Raw genomic sequence first — 15299 nt, forward strand, 5'->3', positions numbered from 1 at the left:
GGAAAAAAAAGCCAATCAAGTCATAAAGTAATAAAATATAATAACATGCACTATTTCTAAGAAAGTCTCACATAAGCAGCAAATGATAAGAGCAGTCTTATGAAAACTTATGGATATCTCTTTATGTATATACTTAAAACTCATTTTCCTTTTCTTTTTTTGGTTGGTCGTGGGTCTTGAACTTTCAGCCTAGTCACTGTCCCTGAGTTCCTGAGCTCAAGGCAAGCACTTTACCACTTGAACCACAGCGCCACTGTACCACTTCTGGTTTTCTGGTGGTGAACTGGAGATAAGAGTCTCATGGACTTTCCTGCCCTAGCTGGCTTTCAACTGCAATACTCAGATCTCAGCCTCCTGAGTAGTTAGGATTACAGGTATGAGCCATCGGCGGCCAGCTCACTTTCCTTTATATAATTTCTATTTTAATTTAAATGTCATGTTTTCAACTAATGTTTAAATTACTGGTTTATTGTAGAATTTTAATTGTTATAAAGCCATTAAGTACCTTCAGAAACTTGCTTGAAAAATGATCTTTCCTTCTATTATAACATTAAATATGTATTAAATATTATGTATATGAAATAGATTTTGAACTTGAACATATTCAAGATCAGTATTATGATAGAATGAATTATAGAGAAACATTGTAGAAATCTTAAAGACCATGTAATAGTAAGGAAGGAACTGTCTGGAATATTGCAGAGTAGAATTGACATTTTACCAGAGAAAGTTAATTCTAGATTTTCTGTTTCCCTCAAAACCTTGGACATGGTTAACAGCAAGAGAGAAGCAGCAGCAGCATTTTGAATGTCCAAACTCTGATCTGCAACAGACACCACATAGGTAGAAGAAAATCACATTTAAGTCAAGTAACTTCAGTTTTTGAAATGAAGGCTCATTACTTTTCAAGATTGGAAGGAGATCACAGTGTTGATTTTATATACAAAGTAGGACCTGTTCCAGTATACTCTAGTGAAATAATTCACGTATGGAGAATAGTTAATTTTGACCTCGTGACAAAATCGTCCATATTTTGAGTAGGTTAACTTGTCACCTTCTTCACAAACTACCTATCAAAAGAAAAGAAATACAATGTTTAAATTTATTGAAATTTAATGAGAAAAATGCAACTCGTGTACAAGTAACCAATGTACAAATCCTTAAACATTTGACATGAAAAAATATTGCTGCCAGGCACTGGTGGCCTGTAATCCTAGCTACTCAGGAGGCCGAGATCTGAGGATCATGGTTCAAAGCCAGCCCCGCAGGAAAGTCTGTGCGACTCTTATCTCCAGTAAACCACTAGAAACCAGAAGTGGTGTTGTGGCTCAAGTGGTAGAGAGCTCGGCTTGAGCTGAAGAGCTGAGGGACAGCGCCCAAGCCCATACATACATATCTATCTATCTATCTGTCTATCTATATTACTGCTAAACATTAACTATAAAATACCTCACACTTTTTAGCAAATATAAGACTTGTCATAAGTCATCATGTCTACTAAACTCCTGAAGTTTCTATCAGATTGAGAAACGAGTACAAAATATTTCTAATTATTAAAAGATGTAATCCCATAATTTACAGACACTGTTTCCTCTGAAAAACCAAATCACAGAACTTGATAAGGCTGAAAAGTGAACACATTATAATCCTACTCTGTATTCCTACTCTTGAATATAGATTGATAATTACCTAATTACCTAAAATAAACTAAGACAACTCAACTCACTTTCAGGCTTTTTAAAACAGTAAAATGCTTGCTGGATATGTACCTTAGTAGTACAGCATTTGAATAAAGTAATAAGATAATAAATAGAATCTTAATATCTATCAAAGATATCAGAAAGTCAACTTTAAAAGGAGAGGCTAAGCACAGATGGCTCACTACTGTAATCTCACCCACTCAGGAGAATCACAGCTCAAAGCCAACCCAGCAGCAAAGCCCATGAGACTCTTATATCCAATTAACTACCAAAATAGCCATAAATGGAGCTGTGGTTCAAATGGTAGAGCACTAAGTCTGAAGCACAAATGTGACTTTTTTTTTTGGTCGGTCCTGGGGCTTGAACTCTGGGCCTGGGTGCTGTCCCTGTGCTCTTCAGCTTAAGGCGAGCACTCTACCGCTTGAGCCACAGTGTCACTTCTGGTTTTTGAGTGGTTTATTGGAGATAAAGAGTCTCACCGACTTTCCTGCCCAGGCTGGCTTTGAACCATGATCCTCTTTTTTTGGGTCCAGTCGTGGGGCCTGAACTCTGGGCCTGGGCGCTGTCCCTCAGCAATTCAGCTCAAGGCTAGCACTCTATCAACTTGAGCCACAGCGCCACTTCCGGCTTTTTTCTTTTTGCTTATGTGGTGCTGAGGAATCGAACCCAGGGCCTCAGGCATGCAAGGCAAGCACTCTACCACTGAGCCACCTTCCCAGCCCCTGTGTGACTGTCTTATACAAAGAAAATCCTATATAGACATCTGACCCGATCCTACTGCACAAATAAAATATTTTAAACCACCACAACAAAAAGCTGTAGTTGATGTAAAAATTAACATCCAGCTACATCCTAACAACTGAAGTCACTCTGATCACACTGCATAATAAGGATTCATTGCACATGTCCTATGTTAATTGGTAAAATCATTTTTTCTAGCTATGAATCAAATTACATAAGATTACTCAACGTAAGAATGTGACTGTGCTGAGAGCTGCTGGCTCACACCTATAAACCTAGCTACTCAGGAGGCTGAGATCTGAGGACCACAGTTCAAAGCCAACCTGGACAGCAAAGTCCTGAGACACTATTTTTTTGTTTTTATTTTTTGTTGGTCATGGGGCTTGAACTCTGGGCCTGGGCGCTGTCCCTTAGCTCTTCAGCTCAACGTGAGCACTCTACCACTAGAGCCACAGTGGCCACTTCCAGTTTTCTGGTGGTTTCTTGGAGATCTCTTGGCCTTTCCTACCCAGGCTGGCTTTGAACCACGATCAGATCTCAGCCTCCTGAGTAGCTAGGATTACAGGTGTGAGCCACTGGTACCTGGCTGCTAAGACTCTTAACTCCATTTAACCACCAGAAAACCAGAAATGGTGCTGTAGCTCAAACGGTGGAGCATTCATGTGCTCAAGGCCCAAACTAACAAAACAAATAAATAAGTTTAAAAAATATTAGAATATAACACTGTAACTAGCTGCCCTTTAGGTTATTACAAGCAAATCATCATTCCAATTAAATTAATTCATCTTTTATTTATAAATACTGAGTGAGGGTATAGCTCAGTGGTAGAACATTTGCATGCCCATGAGGCCCTAGATTCATTCCCAGCATTATTAAAAAAAAAAAGACTAGATGTTTGCGCATTGAAAAACACAACACAAGCATATACAATTAATAAGGAATTTTGGTATTGGTAAATGTATTTTTTTCTTTGTAAAAAAACGTATATAACCCGGGGGCTGGTGGCTCACGCCTGTAATCTTAGCTACTCAGCAGGCTGAGATCTGAAGATCATGGTTCAAAGCCAGCCTGGGCAGTCCGTGAGACTCTTATCTCCAATCAACTACTGAAAATGGAAGTGGCTCTGTGGCTCAAGTGGTAGAATGCTCGCCTTGAGCTGAAGAGCTCAGGAACAGTGCCCAGGCCCAGAGTTCAAGCCCCATGACTGACCAAAAAAATAAAAAATAAAAAAAATATATATATGTTTATGTATATATATATACATTATATACACACAAAACACATTCACATATACAGACAATATATGCATATATATTCATCTATCTATCTATCTATCTATCTATCTATCTATCTATCTATCTATCTATCTATCTATCTATCTATCTATCTATCTATTGTGTGTATGCTAGTGCTCCTACAGGGGCTTGTACTTCAGGGCCTGGTGCTCTCTCTTGCATTTTTCACTTTGCAGGCATTCTACCACTTAAACTACCTCTCTACTAACAGCTTTTTGCAGGTAAACTGGAGATAAAATTTTCAGGGATTTGTCTGTCTCAGCTGAGTTTGAACCTTGACACTCCGATCTCAGCCTCCTGAGTAGCTAGAATTACAGGAATTAGTCACCAGAGCCCAACTTCAATTATATTATTAGTTATGTTCCAAAATTAAAGTCTAAAGTAACTTTTCAGATACTTACATGGCCATTTGCAACATCTAATAAATCTTTAACTCTACAACCACTCATGGTTCCCATCTCATTGCAGATAGAGTCTTCTATGATTAGGTAGTTAGCTTTGTAGGATGTCAGTATTTTGTAAATATCTTCAGCAGATCGCTTGGAATAGATTTGATATATCTGAAATATTAAAATTGATTTTAAAAGACAATGAAACTAAAAGTTCATTAAAATACAATTTACATACCATCCAATTCATCTATTAGATTTTTAATATATTTATAGTTATGCATTCACCATTATTTTTCCATCATTTGCATTACCTCCAGAGAGAAACCTTGTATCCAACCCCTTTGCCTTCTTCCATCGGAGGTAACCAATAATCTATGTGTCTACAAATGTACCTATTCTGGTCAGGTGCTAGTTGCTCACATCTATAATCCTAGCTACTCAAAAGACTGAGATCTGAGGATCATGGTTCAAAGCCAGCCTGGGGAAGAAAATCTGTGAAAGGGCTGGGAAGGTGGCTCAGTGGTAGAGCGCTTGCCTTGCATACTTGAGGCGGTAAGTTCGATTCCTCAGCACCACATAAGCAAAAAGAAAAAAAGCCAGAAGTGGCGCTGTGGCTCAAGTGGTAGAGCGCTAGCCTTGAGCTGAAGAGCTGAGGGACAGCGCCCAGGCCCAGAGTTCAGGCCCACGACTGGACCCCCCCCCCCCCCAAAAAAAAAAGAAAATCTGTGAGAATTTTATCTCCAATTAAGAACTAAAAAAAGCCAGACATGGAGTTGTGGTGTAAGTGGTAGAGTGCTAGCTTTGAGCAAAAAAATTCAGATAGCACCCAGGTCCTGAGTTCAAGCTTCAAGACTAGCACAAAAAATTTCAAAATTTTTTAGAATATTTGAGTTCTAGTCTGCCTTTTTTTTTTTTTTAATGCTGTTGTTTTTATTCTGTTCTTGTGTGTATATATGTGCATGTGTTGGTCCTAGAACTTAAACTCAGGGCCTACACACTGTCACTGAGTTTTTGTGCTCAAGGTTAGCACTCTACTACTTTGAGCCACAGCTCTACTTGCATCTTTTAGTTACCTGGAGTTAAGAGACAGATTTTTCCTGCTAGGCTTGCTTCAAATCTCCATCCTCACATCTCAGTCTCCTGAGTAGCTAGGATTATAGGCATGAGCCACAAGCACCATATTTGCTTTGGCTGTTTATGAAGTGCTACGTGTAGAACTGAAGGCCTTATGCCCAGGAAAATGCTCTACCACTGAAAAACAACAACAACAAAAAAAAAAGAGTTGTTTTTGGGGTCTTGTAAATGTTAAGTGAACACTCTACCACTAAATTGAAACACTAAATTGCTTAGTCTGATCCTAGAATTACAATCGTAGACTACAAAAGGTGGCTAGCACCTATAATCTACATAGTCAGAAGACCAAGATCTGAGGATCTAGGCTCAAAGTCAAGCCAAGGCAGAGAAATCCATGAGATTCTTTTTGTTGTTGTTGTTGTTGTTGGTTGTGGGGCTTGAACTCTGGGCTTGGCACTGTCCCTGCGCTCTTCAGCTCAAGGTGAGCGCTCTACTGCTTGAGCCAGAGCGTCACTTCCATGAGATTCTTATTTCCAATTGACCAGAACAAAACTGGAAGCAGAGGTATGGCTTAAGTACTAGGTGCCAGCCTTGACCAAAACAGCTAAGTGAAAGCATGAGGTCTGAGTTCAAGCCATAGTACCGGTGTGCATGTGTACGTGTGCTCATTCATACACACACATACAAAGAAATTGTATTTCTCCTGCCTCCATCTTCCAAGTAGCTAGGATTATAGTCATACCAACATGTCCAGCTAAATGTTGGATTTTAACTATTAACAGAATTTTAGCTTGGAGAGACAAAGCATACCAAGATATATTACTTTAAAATTTGAGAAAAATATGTTTTCAAAGTAAAGTTTACCTTTCTAAAATACTATACATCAGTTCCCCTGATAACTATGGAAAATTAAATGCTTTCCCCAGAAACATACCAATACTGAACACTATTGAGATACAGATCTGTGTGTCTGTCTCTCTCTCTCTCTATCCATCCATCCATCTACCTACCTACCTACATTTTTCTTTTTTTGGGGGTTGGTTGTGGGGCCTAAACTTTGGGCCTGGGTACTGTCCCTCAGCTCTTCAGCTATAGACTAGCACTCTACCACTTGAGCCTCAGCCCCACTTCCGGCTTTTTCTGCTTATGTGGTGCTGAGGAATCGAACTGAGGACCTCATGCATGCAAGGCAAGCACTCTACCACTGGGCCACCTTCCCAGCCCCCTACATTTTTTTCTTGCAAATTTTAGGCTTGAACTCAGGGCCTGGGTGCTGTCCCTGAGCTTTTTCACTCAAGGCTAGCTAGTGCTCTATCATGTAAGCCACAGCTCCATTTCTAGATTTCATGATGTTTAATTGGAGATAAGTCTCACAGACTTTCCTGCCAGATTTCGAACTGATATTCTTAGATCTCAGCCTGGTAAGCAGCTAGAATTATAGACATGAGCCACTAGTACCTGACCATTATTGGTATTTTGTTGTGGGTTTTTGTTTTGTTTTGCATTTTTGGTCAGTCATGAGGAATTCAGGGCTTGGGTACTGTCCCTGAGCTCTTTTGCTCAAGACTACCATTCTACCACTTTGAGCCATAGTACCACTTCTGGTATTCTGGTGGTTAACTGGAAATAAGAGTCTCATAGACTTTCCTGCCTGGGTTGGGCTGGCTTCAAACCACAATCCTCAGATCCCAGCCTCCTAAGTAGCTAGATTACATGGGTGAGCCACCAGCACCCAGCCAGTATTGATATTTAAAACACAGAAAATAATACTTAATTTTCGATTTTCTTGGTAAATTTTTTTTTTTTTTTGGTTAGTGGTGGGCCTGGGCGCTGTCCCTCAGCTCTTCAGCTCAAGGCTAGCACTCTACCACTTAAGCTACAGCGCCACTTCGGGTTTTCTGTGGTCTTACTGGATATAAGATTTTCACAGACTTAGGCTGGGAAAGTGGCTCAGTAGTAGAACGCTTGCCTTGCATGCATGAGACCCTGGGTTTGATTCCTCAGCACCACAAAAGCAGAAAAAAAAAGCCGGAAGTGGTGCTGTGGCTCAAGTGGTAGAGCGCTAGCCTTGAGGTGAAGAGCTGAGGGACAGTGCCCAGGCCCAGAGTTCAGGCCCACAACCGGACCCAAAAACAAAACATAGATTTTCACAGACTTTCCTGCCCCTGCTGGCTTTGAACCGTGATCCTCAGATCTCAGCCTCCTGAGTAGCTAGGACTATAGGCATGAGCCACCAGTGCCCGGCGGTAAATTTTTTTTTTGTTGGTTGTGGGACCTGAACTGTGAGCCTAGGTGCTGTCCCTTAGCTCTTCAGCTCAAGGTTGGAGCTCTACCACTTGAGCCACAGCGCCACTTCTGGCATTTTCTGCTTATATAGTACTGAGGAATCGAACCCAGGGCCTCATGCATGCAAGGCAAGCACTCTACCACTAAGCTACCTTCCCAGCCCCATCCCTTGGTAAATTTATCATGTAACTTTTAAAACCAAAGTAAATCAGCTCTTCTAAAACTGTTTGGATATTCCTACCTAACTAGCAACAAACGCATTAGCATGAAGTATGCTAAATTGATAGAGTGCTATAAAAGAACTAAATGTAGTCCTCAATATGACTTACATTTTCATTTCTCTTGAGAAGATCATCGTCATTGTAAAGAGGTAAGCTGGTCACCATCCATCCAGTGCACAACTTAATTGCACCCATTAACTGTGGACTCCCTGCAAACACAGCTGCAACTGGAGCTTGCCTTCTGCAAAGAACCAAGAGATGCACAATTAAAATCAAGTACACTATTAAGCTCAATGATTTACATCAATTCTGAAATAGCAGGTAGCTTACAATGTATAATACACTGTTTCAATCATTCAGTTAATTTATGGACACACTTAAAAAACATTATTTTAGCCTAGTACCAATGGCTTGCACCTATAATCCTAGCTACTCAGGAGGCTGAGATTTGAGGATTGCTGTTTGAAGCTAGTTCAGGCAAGAAAGTCTGTGAGACTCTTTTTTTTTTTTGGTCAGTCATGGGGCTTGAACTCTGAGCCTGGGCGCTGTCCCTCAGCTCTTCAGCTCAAGGTTAGCACTCTACCACTTGAGCCACAATGCCACTCCTGGCCTTTTCTGCTTATGTGGTGCTGAGGAATCGAACCCAGGGCTTCATGCATGCAAGGCAAGCACTCTACCACTGAGCTACCTTCCCAGCTCTCTGTGAGATTCTTATCTCCAATTAACTACCAAAAAAAAAAAAAAAGCCAGAAGTGGTGGCTCCGGTGGTAGAACACTAGCATTGAGCAAAAAGGCTCAGAGTTAGGACCCAGGGCCTAAGTTCAAAACTCAGGACCATCACACACACACACACACACACACACACACACACACACACACACACACACACACACACACACACACACACACACACACACACACACACACACACACACACACACACACACACACACACACGATTATTTTGAGTGAAGATACAGAAATTATTTTAATATGTTATTTTCAAGAAGTTGTGCAAGGGAGTAATAAAAAAAAAGGAGCACAGGAAAACAGTAAGTCTAAACATGTAAATGCCATTAAAAATAGCAGTAAATTAACAGACAAGAATATACTATTGGGGGTGGGAAGGTGGCTCAGTGTAGAGTGCTTGCCTTGCATGCATGAGGTCCTGGGTTCGATTCCTCAACACCACATAAGCAAAAAGAAAAAAGCTGGAAGTGGCGCTGTGGCTCAAGTGGTAGAGTGCTAGCCTTGAGCTGAAGACCTGAGGGACAGCGCCCAGGCCCAGAGTTTAGGCCCCATGACCGGACCCAAAAAAAAAAAAAAAAAGAATATAATATTTTGGCTAGTTCAGTGGTGATACTATAAATTCTCAAATCATCTTTTGTGAATATTAACCAACACAACTCAACTCCTACCAGACCCATCTATTCTTCTGCTCCTTCCCTATATTCACTCATGACTATTTATATAACATACGTATGGTCTTTCAAGCCAGGATCATGGCACAAACTTCCAGAAAGAAAATACGTTTAGAATGTGGGAAAACTATAAACACACTACACTGGATTGTTCTAATGCATCTCTATAACTATCTATCTATCTATCTATCTATCTATCTATCTGTCTATCTATCTATCTATCTATCTATCCATCCATCCATTTAGTGTCTATCAATGAATGCAGTACAGAGAGATCAAACCTATGGCCTTGGACGTAAAAAGCAAATGTTCTACCACTGAGCTATTTTCTCAGCTCTACCTTTACTTATTCACTTCATATGTTCAACACTCAGCACCCATCTACTATGTACTATGGATAGTGCCATGCTCTGGAAATGAAGAGATATAACCTAGCTACTGTCCTCAGGAAGCATTCAATGAAAATGGACATAAGATAGAATAAATCATACATCAGATAAAAATCCAATTTTTTTGTCCAAAATCCATTTGTTTAGGCCTTTGTTTTATGTTGAAAATATTATGGTAAATCACAAATATTTGTCTGCCTTGGTTTTATAGTGCTTTGTGATTTACCACAATATTTTCATATGAATAAAATATATATGTAAAATATAAATATAAAACATATAAATTTCAAAAGCATATAACTTCTTCTTTTACTTTTTTCCCCTAGTAATGGAATCTGAACTCAGGATTAGGCAGATACTCACTCTACTACTTGTACCATGCCTACAAACCAGAAACTTCTTTTGTTACTGACAACAGAAGGAAGGCTATATTGTCAGTACTCCTCAATGGTAAATACAAGTTACAAAAAGTTTTAATGGATGATCTGTAGAACATTATTTTTATATATACAAGTCTTTTTAGTAACAAGCCCTCTTTAAAAACAAACAAACAACTATGCTGGGTGCCAGTGGCTCACACCTGTAATCCTAGATACTCAGGAAGCTGAGATCTGAAGATCATGGTGCAGAGCCAGCCTGAGCAGGAAAGACCATGAGACTCATCTTCAATTAACCACCAGAAAACCGGAAGTGGCACTATGGCTCAAGAGGTAGAGTGCTTGCCTTGAGCTGAAGAGCTCAGGGACAGAGCCTAGGCCCAGATCTGGTTCAAGCCCCATGACCAAAGGGGGGGAAAAAAAAAAAGCAATACTCATTTCTATGCATCTACTCTACAAACTGACTGTTCACTGCAGAAATATGTTTCTTCTTTTTTGTTCATTTCCAAAGTCTGAATGTTTCATTCCATTTTCATGTCTACATACACACACACACACACACACACACACACACACACACACACACGCTGTAATAACAGCTTTTCCAGTATTATAGTTATGTAATTTGCTTTGATCAACAGAAAAATAGCCAACACAATATAGGCACAGCTTTAAATATGCTTGACCTTCAAACCTACCCCTAGACACATGGGCAAATCAGTCTGACCCCCTCAGCTGAAATCTAGCCAATCCTAAACTGGTGAAAGAAGTCATGACAGGTTTTCTAGGAGCATCTGAGCTGCTGCTCAAGGTGAGAGAATTCCCACTGTGTCTACCTGCTGACTCCCTAAACTGTGAAAAATAATATTTATTGCTGGTAAACACTAAAGTTTTGTAGCAATCTGTTACATAAGCAAATGCACTCATACATTAACAAAAACTACTAAGGGTCTAAGCTGCTTATCACAAATAATGGCTGATATTTGCTATGTTGAAGTTTCTCATTGTGTTTTTAATTTTAGAGCTCAACCTCATGAAAATTTATTTAGGAATTCTGTGTAGCCTGAGTTGAGAAAGTAGCATATCTACCAGGCCAACCCACAACCATTTTTTTTTGAGTAGTTAAAAACTTTGGTCATCTTTTTTCTATGTTATTTTTATTTTTTATTTGATTTTATTGTGAAGACGCTGTACAGAGGGCTTACACTTACATGAGTAAAGTAATCAGCACATTTTTGTCAATATGGTTACCCACGCCTTTGTTTTTCTCCCACTAAACTTTCCCTCCAGCACTTCTCTTCCCTCCCCCAAAATTGTAGAGTTCATTTCCAACATAATGACTTGTGAGTATCATTGTTGCAATGGGTCATCCTTTGTCCTTGTTTGAGCATTTTGTTATTCCCCTTCCTTTCCCCAAATCAGATCAATATATATACAAGATTCAGGATACCAGAATCAAAGACAGTGATTGCCAGGGATAAACCAATTGAAAAAGACCACTTTTTATGTCAGTTTCTTGACTTGAGGCTTCCTAGTTTTAAAAAAAAGTATAATTTCAAACTACAAACCAATGTGAATTCAGGTGCAATGCTACAAATTAACAAAGAGAATTTCTCTTTACGTCTGTTTAGACCAGGAAAGACACAGCTACTTTGGATATTTTATTATTAGATCCTTCGTTGGCCTTTTAAATCTCTAGGTTACATATTTGTATGGTGAAGGAATCTCAATTCCAGTTCTCTGCTTGCAGAGGTCCCAACACCAGATTTCCTGTTCTGCTTTGACATTAAAATCAAAACTCCGGGCCTGGGAAGTTGGCTCAGTGGTAGAGTGCTTGCCTCGCATGCATGAGGCCCTGGGTTCGATTCCTCAGCACCACATAAGCAGAAAAAGCCAGAAGTGGCACTTTGGCTCAAGTGGTAGGGCATAGCCTTGAGCTGAAGAGCACCCAGGCCCAGAGTTCAGGCCCCAGGATCCACATAAATAAATAAATAAAAATTAAACAACAAAAAACCCTATGGTTACCAAGATCAGCAATTTACTCCCCATGCAACTCCAACACAAGAATGAACAGTATCCTTTTTGACTATATACAGAAAAGAGATCCAGGCACTGGTGGCTCATGCTTGTAATCCTACCTACCCAGGAGGCTGAGATGTGAGGGTCATGGTTTGAAGCCAGACTGGACAGTATAGTCCATGAGACTCCTCTCCAACCACCAGAAAACCAGAAACGGTGCTGTACTTCAAATTGGTAGAGTGCTAACCTCCAGCGAAAGGACTTGGGAATAGCACCTAGACCTTGAGTTCAAGCCCTACTACCAACAAAAGAGTACCTGTCCCTATTTGATATTTCTAGTGTTGGGTGGGTCTCTCCAACCTCATACTTATCAATGTTGTTCTTTAAAATGGAAGTAAACTTAATTAGAAAATTAAGGCTGGGTACTGGTAACCCATGCCTATAATCCTAGCTACTCAGGAGACAGAGATCTGAGGCTCACGGTTTGAAGCCAGTACAGGCAGTGAAGTCCAAGAGACTTATATCTCCAATAAACTGCACAGAAAAAGCCAGAAGCAGCACTGTGGCTCAAGTGGTAGAACAATAGCCTTGAACAAAAAAAGCTCAAGGACAGTGCCCAGGCCCTGAGTTCAAGCCCCAGGACTGGCAGAAAAAAAAAGAAATATTAAAATGACAAAGCCCAATCAGAGAGTATACTTAAAAATCACAGAATATGGGAACAATGGAAAGTATTACGTTTTTCATTTTCCCCCAATCCCTTAGGTAGCATGTAATGAAAGTTAATAGCTTATTAATAGTCTTGGGCAATTCAATTCTTACTTTATCCAAGTCATAAGCTCCACTGTATCTGGGTCATAGAATTCCTGTAGTTCCGTCAATTCTGTCATTAATCTGGGAAAAAACTGAAATGCACAACAAAATACGCAAAGGGTATGTAGGTAAGTAACTGTAAAGTTTAAAACTGTTCAGGTGCTCTAAAAACTTACAAAAGACAAATGAAATTACAACCCTGTTCTCATTGACTTGAATGTCATGAGTCTCTATCCCTTCAGTGACCTACTCATTATTCTCAATTCAAATCATCTATCTTACAATAAAATTCACTGCCTAGAATCAGTAAATAATTTTATCACTAGCACCCAATTAAGCATTATATCTTCCACATACACATGTTAAATAAATTTCAGATCAGGTAAGTTTTAGGTTTATAGCAATTAGTTTCAGACTACATTATTGCAAGCCAAAAAATTTATATCATTAAGACTTATTAAAACTTTCGAGTAACCAAAATATTTTTAAATATTCAGATGTTTTTACACAGCCATTTCCTTTATCAATTATCAGTTGAATTAACAATGACATTCAACTACTGATGCATCAGATGGTACTCAAACTGTTTGGCACTGCCATCATGTTCTCTTTTTTTTTTAAATGAAGCATTGCTAAGAAAAACTTACTTGGTTAAAATAACGTTTTAATAACTTTCTCATCCTCATATGTAAATTTATCATTACATAATAGCTAGTGTTTTTCGGTAATATAAAAACTTGGTTTTCTTACCTCTTTCCATAAATTGAGACCAATTATAGTAGGTACAACCATGCTCAGAAAAAGAGCCTAAAGCATTAAAGAAAAAAACGAGGACAAGTTATTTTAGAGTATATTGTAGAGGACTGACTCTATGAGCAATTGAAGATCCTCATGGCATCTAGTTCATCAAATGAGGTGAGAGTTACGTGTTTCAAATATAATTCTTGTTACCGGGTTTCAACAGAGGTTCACTGGGCTGGGAAGGTGGCTCGGAGGTAGAGTGCTTGCCTTACATGCATGAGGCCCTGGGTTCAATTCCTCAGCACCACATAAGCAGAAAATGGCTGGAAGGGGTGCTATGACTCAAGTAGTAGAGCACTAGCCTTAAGCTGAAGAGCTGAGGGACAGCACCCAGGCCCAGAGTTCAGGCCCCAAGACTGACAAAAAAAAAAAAGCCTGTAATCCTAGCTACTCAGGAGGCTGAGATCTGAGGATCATGGTTCAAAGCCAGCCGGGGCAGGAAAGTTCGTGAAACTCTTATCTCCAATAAACCACCAGAAAACCGGAAGTGGCGCTGTAGCTCAAGTGGTAGAGCACTAGCCTTGAGCTGAAGAGCTGAGGAACAGTGCTCAGGCCCAGAGTTCAAGCCCCACTACTGACAAAATAATAATAATAATAATAATTCTGGAGGGCACTGGGCACTGGTGGCTCACACCTGTAATCTTAGCTACTCAGGAAGCTGAGATCTGAGGATCGAGGTTCAAAGCCAGCCTGGGCAGGAAACTCCATGAGACTCTTATCTCCAAATAACCACCAGAAAACCAGAAATGGTACTGTGGTTCAAGAGGTAGAGCACTTGCTTTGAGCTGAAGAGCTGAGGGACAGCGCTCAGGCCCCGAGTTCAAGCCCCACGACTGATAAAAATAAATAAATAATTCTGGAGGAATGACTCAAGTGCCCTGAGTTGAAAAATCCCTGTATTGACAAACTCATTCTCTCTCTCTTACACACTCTCTCTTTCTCAACATATGAAGCAGCAAATAGAGGGAAATTAACACATTTATTATACAAATACAAAGCTGAGGCTGGTAATGTGGCTCAGTGGTAGAGTGTTTGCCTTGCATGCATGAAGCCCTAGGTTCAATTCTTCAGTACCACATAAACAGAAAAATCTGGAAGTGGCACTGTTGCTCAAGTGGTAGAGTGCTTGCCTTGAGCACAGAGAGGCTAAAGGATAGAGCCCAGGCCCTGAGTCAAAGCCCTAGAACCAGCAAAAAATAAATAAATAAATACAAGGCTGCTATTAAAAAATTAAATAGTAGTTGGGCACCAGTGGCTTATGCCTGTAATCCTAGCTACTCAGGAGGCTGAGATATGAGGATTACAGTTTGAAACCAGCAGGAAAGTCTATGAGACTCTATGTCCAATTAACCACCAGAAAACTGGAAGTAGGGCTGTGGCTCAAAGTGGTAGAGCACTAAGCTTAAGCAAAAGAACTCAGGGACAGTGTCCAGGTCCTGAGTTCAAGCCCTATAACCAAAACAAACAAACAAACAAATATACGGATGCGTGGCTCAAGTGGTAGAAAGAACAAGTGTGGGATCTTGAGTTTAAGCCCCAGTATGGTCTAAAAAAACGGAAAAAATTAAAATTAATTTCTATCAACTTCATACTTATTTACATTTTTACCTTTATTTTTTTTTTTTTTGGTCAGTCGTGGGGCTTGAACTCTGGGCTTGAGCGTTTTCCCTGTGCTCTTCAGCTCAAGGACAGCGCTCTACCACTTGAATCACAGCACCACTTCCAGTTTTCGGTTTTTCTAGTGGTTTATTGGAGATAAGAGTCTCACGGACT

The 15299-nt window shown here is 39.9% G+C and overlaps 1 protein-coding gene across 1 annotated transcript in view; it reads right to left on the reverse strand.

The window, feature by feature from the left end:
- Positions 1-401: 401 nt before the first annotated feature.
- The window catches only part of Dpy19l4 (dpy-19 like 4), a 60952-nt gene continuing 46054 nt past the window's right edge, over positions 402-15299 (reverse strand). Inside the window, exons 15-19 of the mRNA XM_042673059.1 lie at positions 13476-13532; positions 12735-12817; positions 7818-7950; positions 4138-4296; positions 402-1070 (exon numbers count right to left, since the gene is read on the reverse strand). Of these exons, the coding sequence (XP_042528993.1) occupies positions 906-1070; positions 4138-4296; positions 7818-7950; positions 12735-12817; positions 13476-13532 (597 nt within the window). The 3' untranslated portion in view covers positions 402-905. The remainder of the gene's footprint in view (positions 1071-4137; positions 4297-7817; positions 7951-12734; positions 12818-13475; positions 13533-15299) is intronic.

Source organism: Dipodomys spectabilis, unplaced genomic scaffold (assembly GCF_019054845.1).
Source record: "Dipodomys spectabilis isolate Male_0828 unplaced genomic scaffold, ASM1905484v1 ptg000783l, whole genome shotgun sequence".
Taxonomy (NCBI): domain Eukaryota; kingdom Metazoa; phylum Chordata; class Mammalia; order Rodentia; family Heteromyidae; genus Dipodomys; species Dipodomys spectabilis.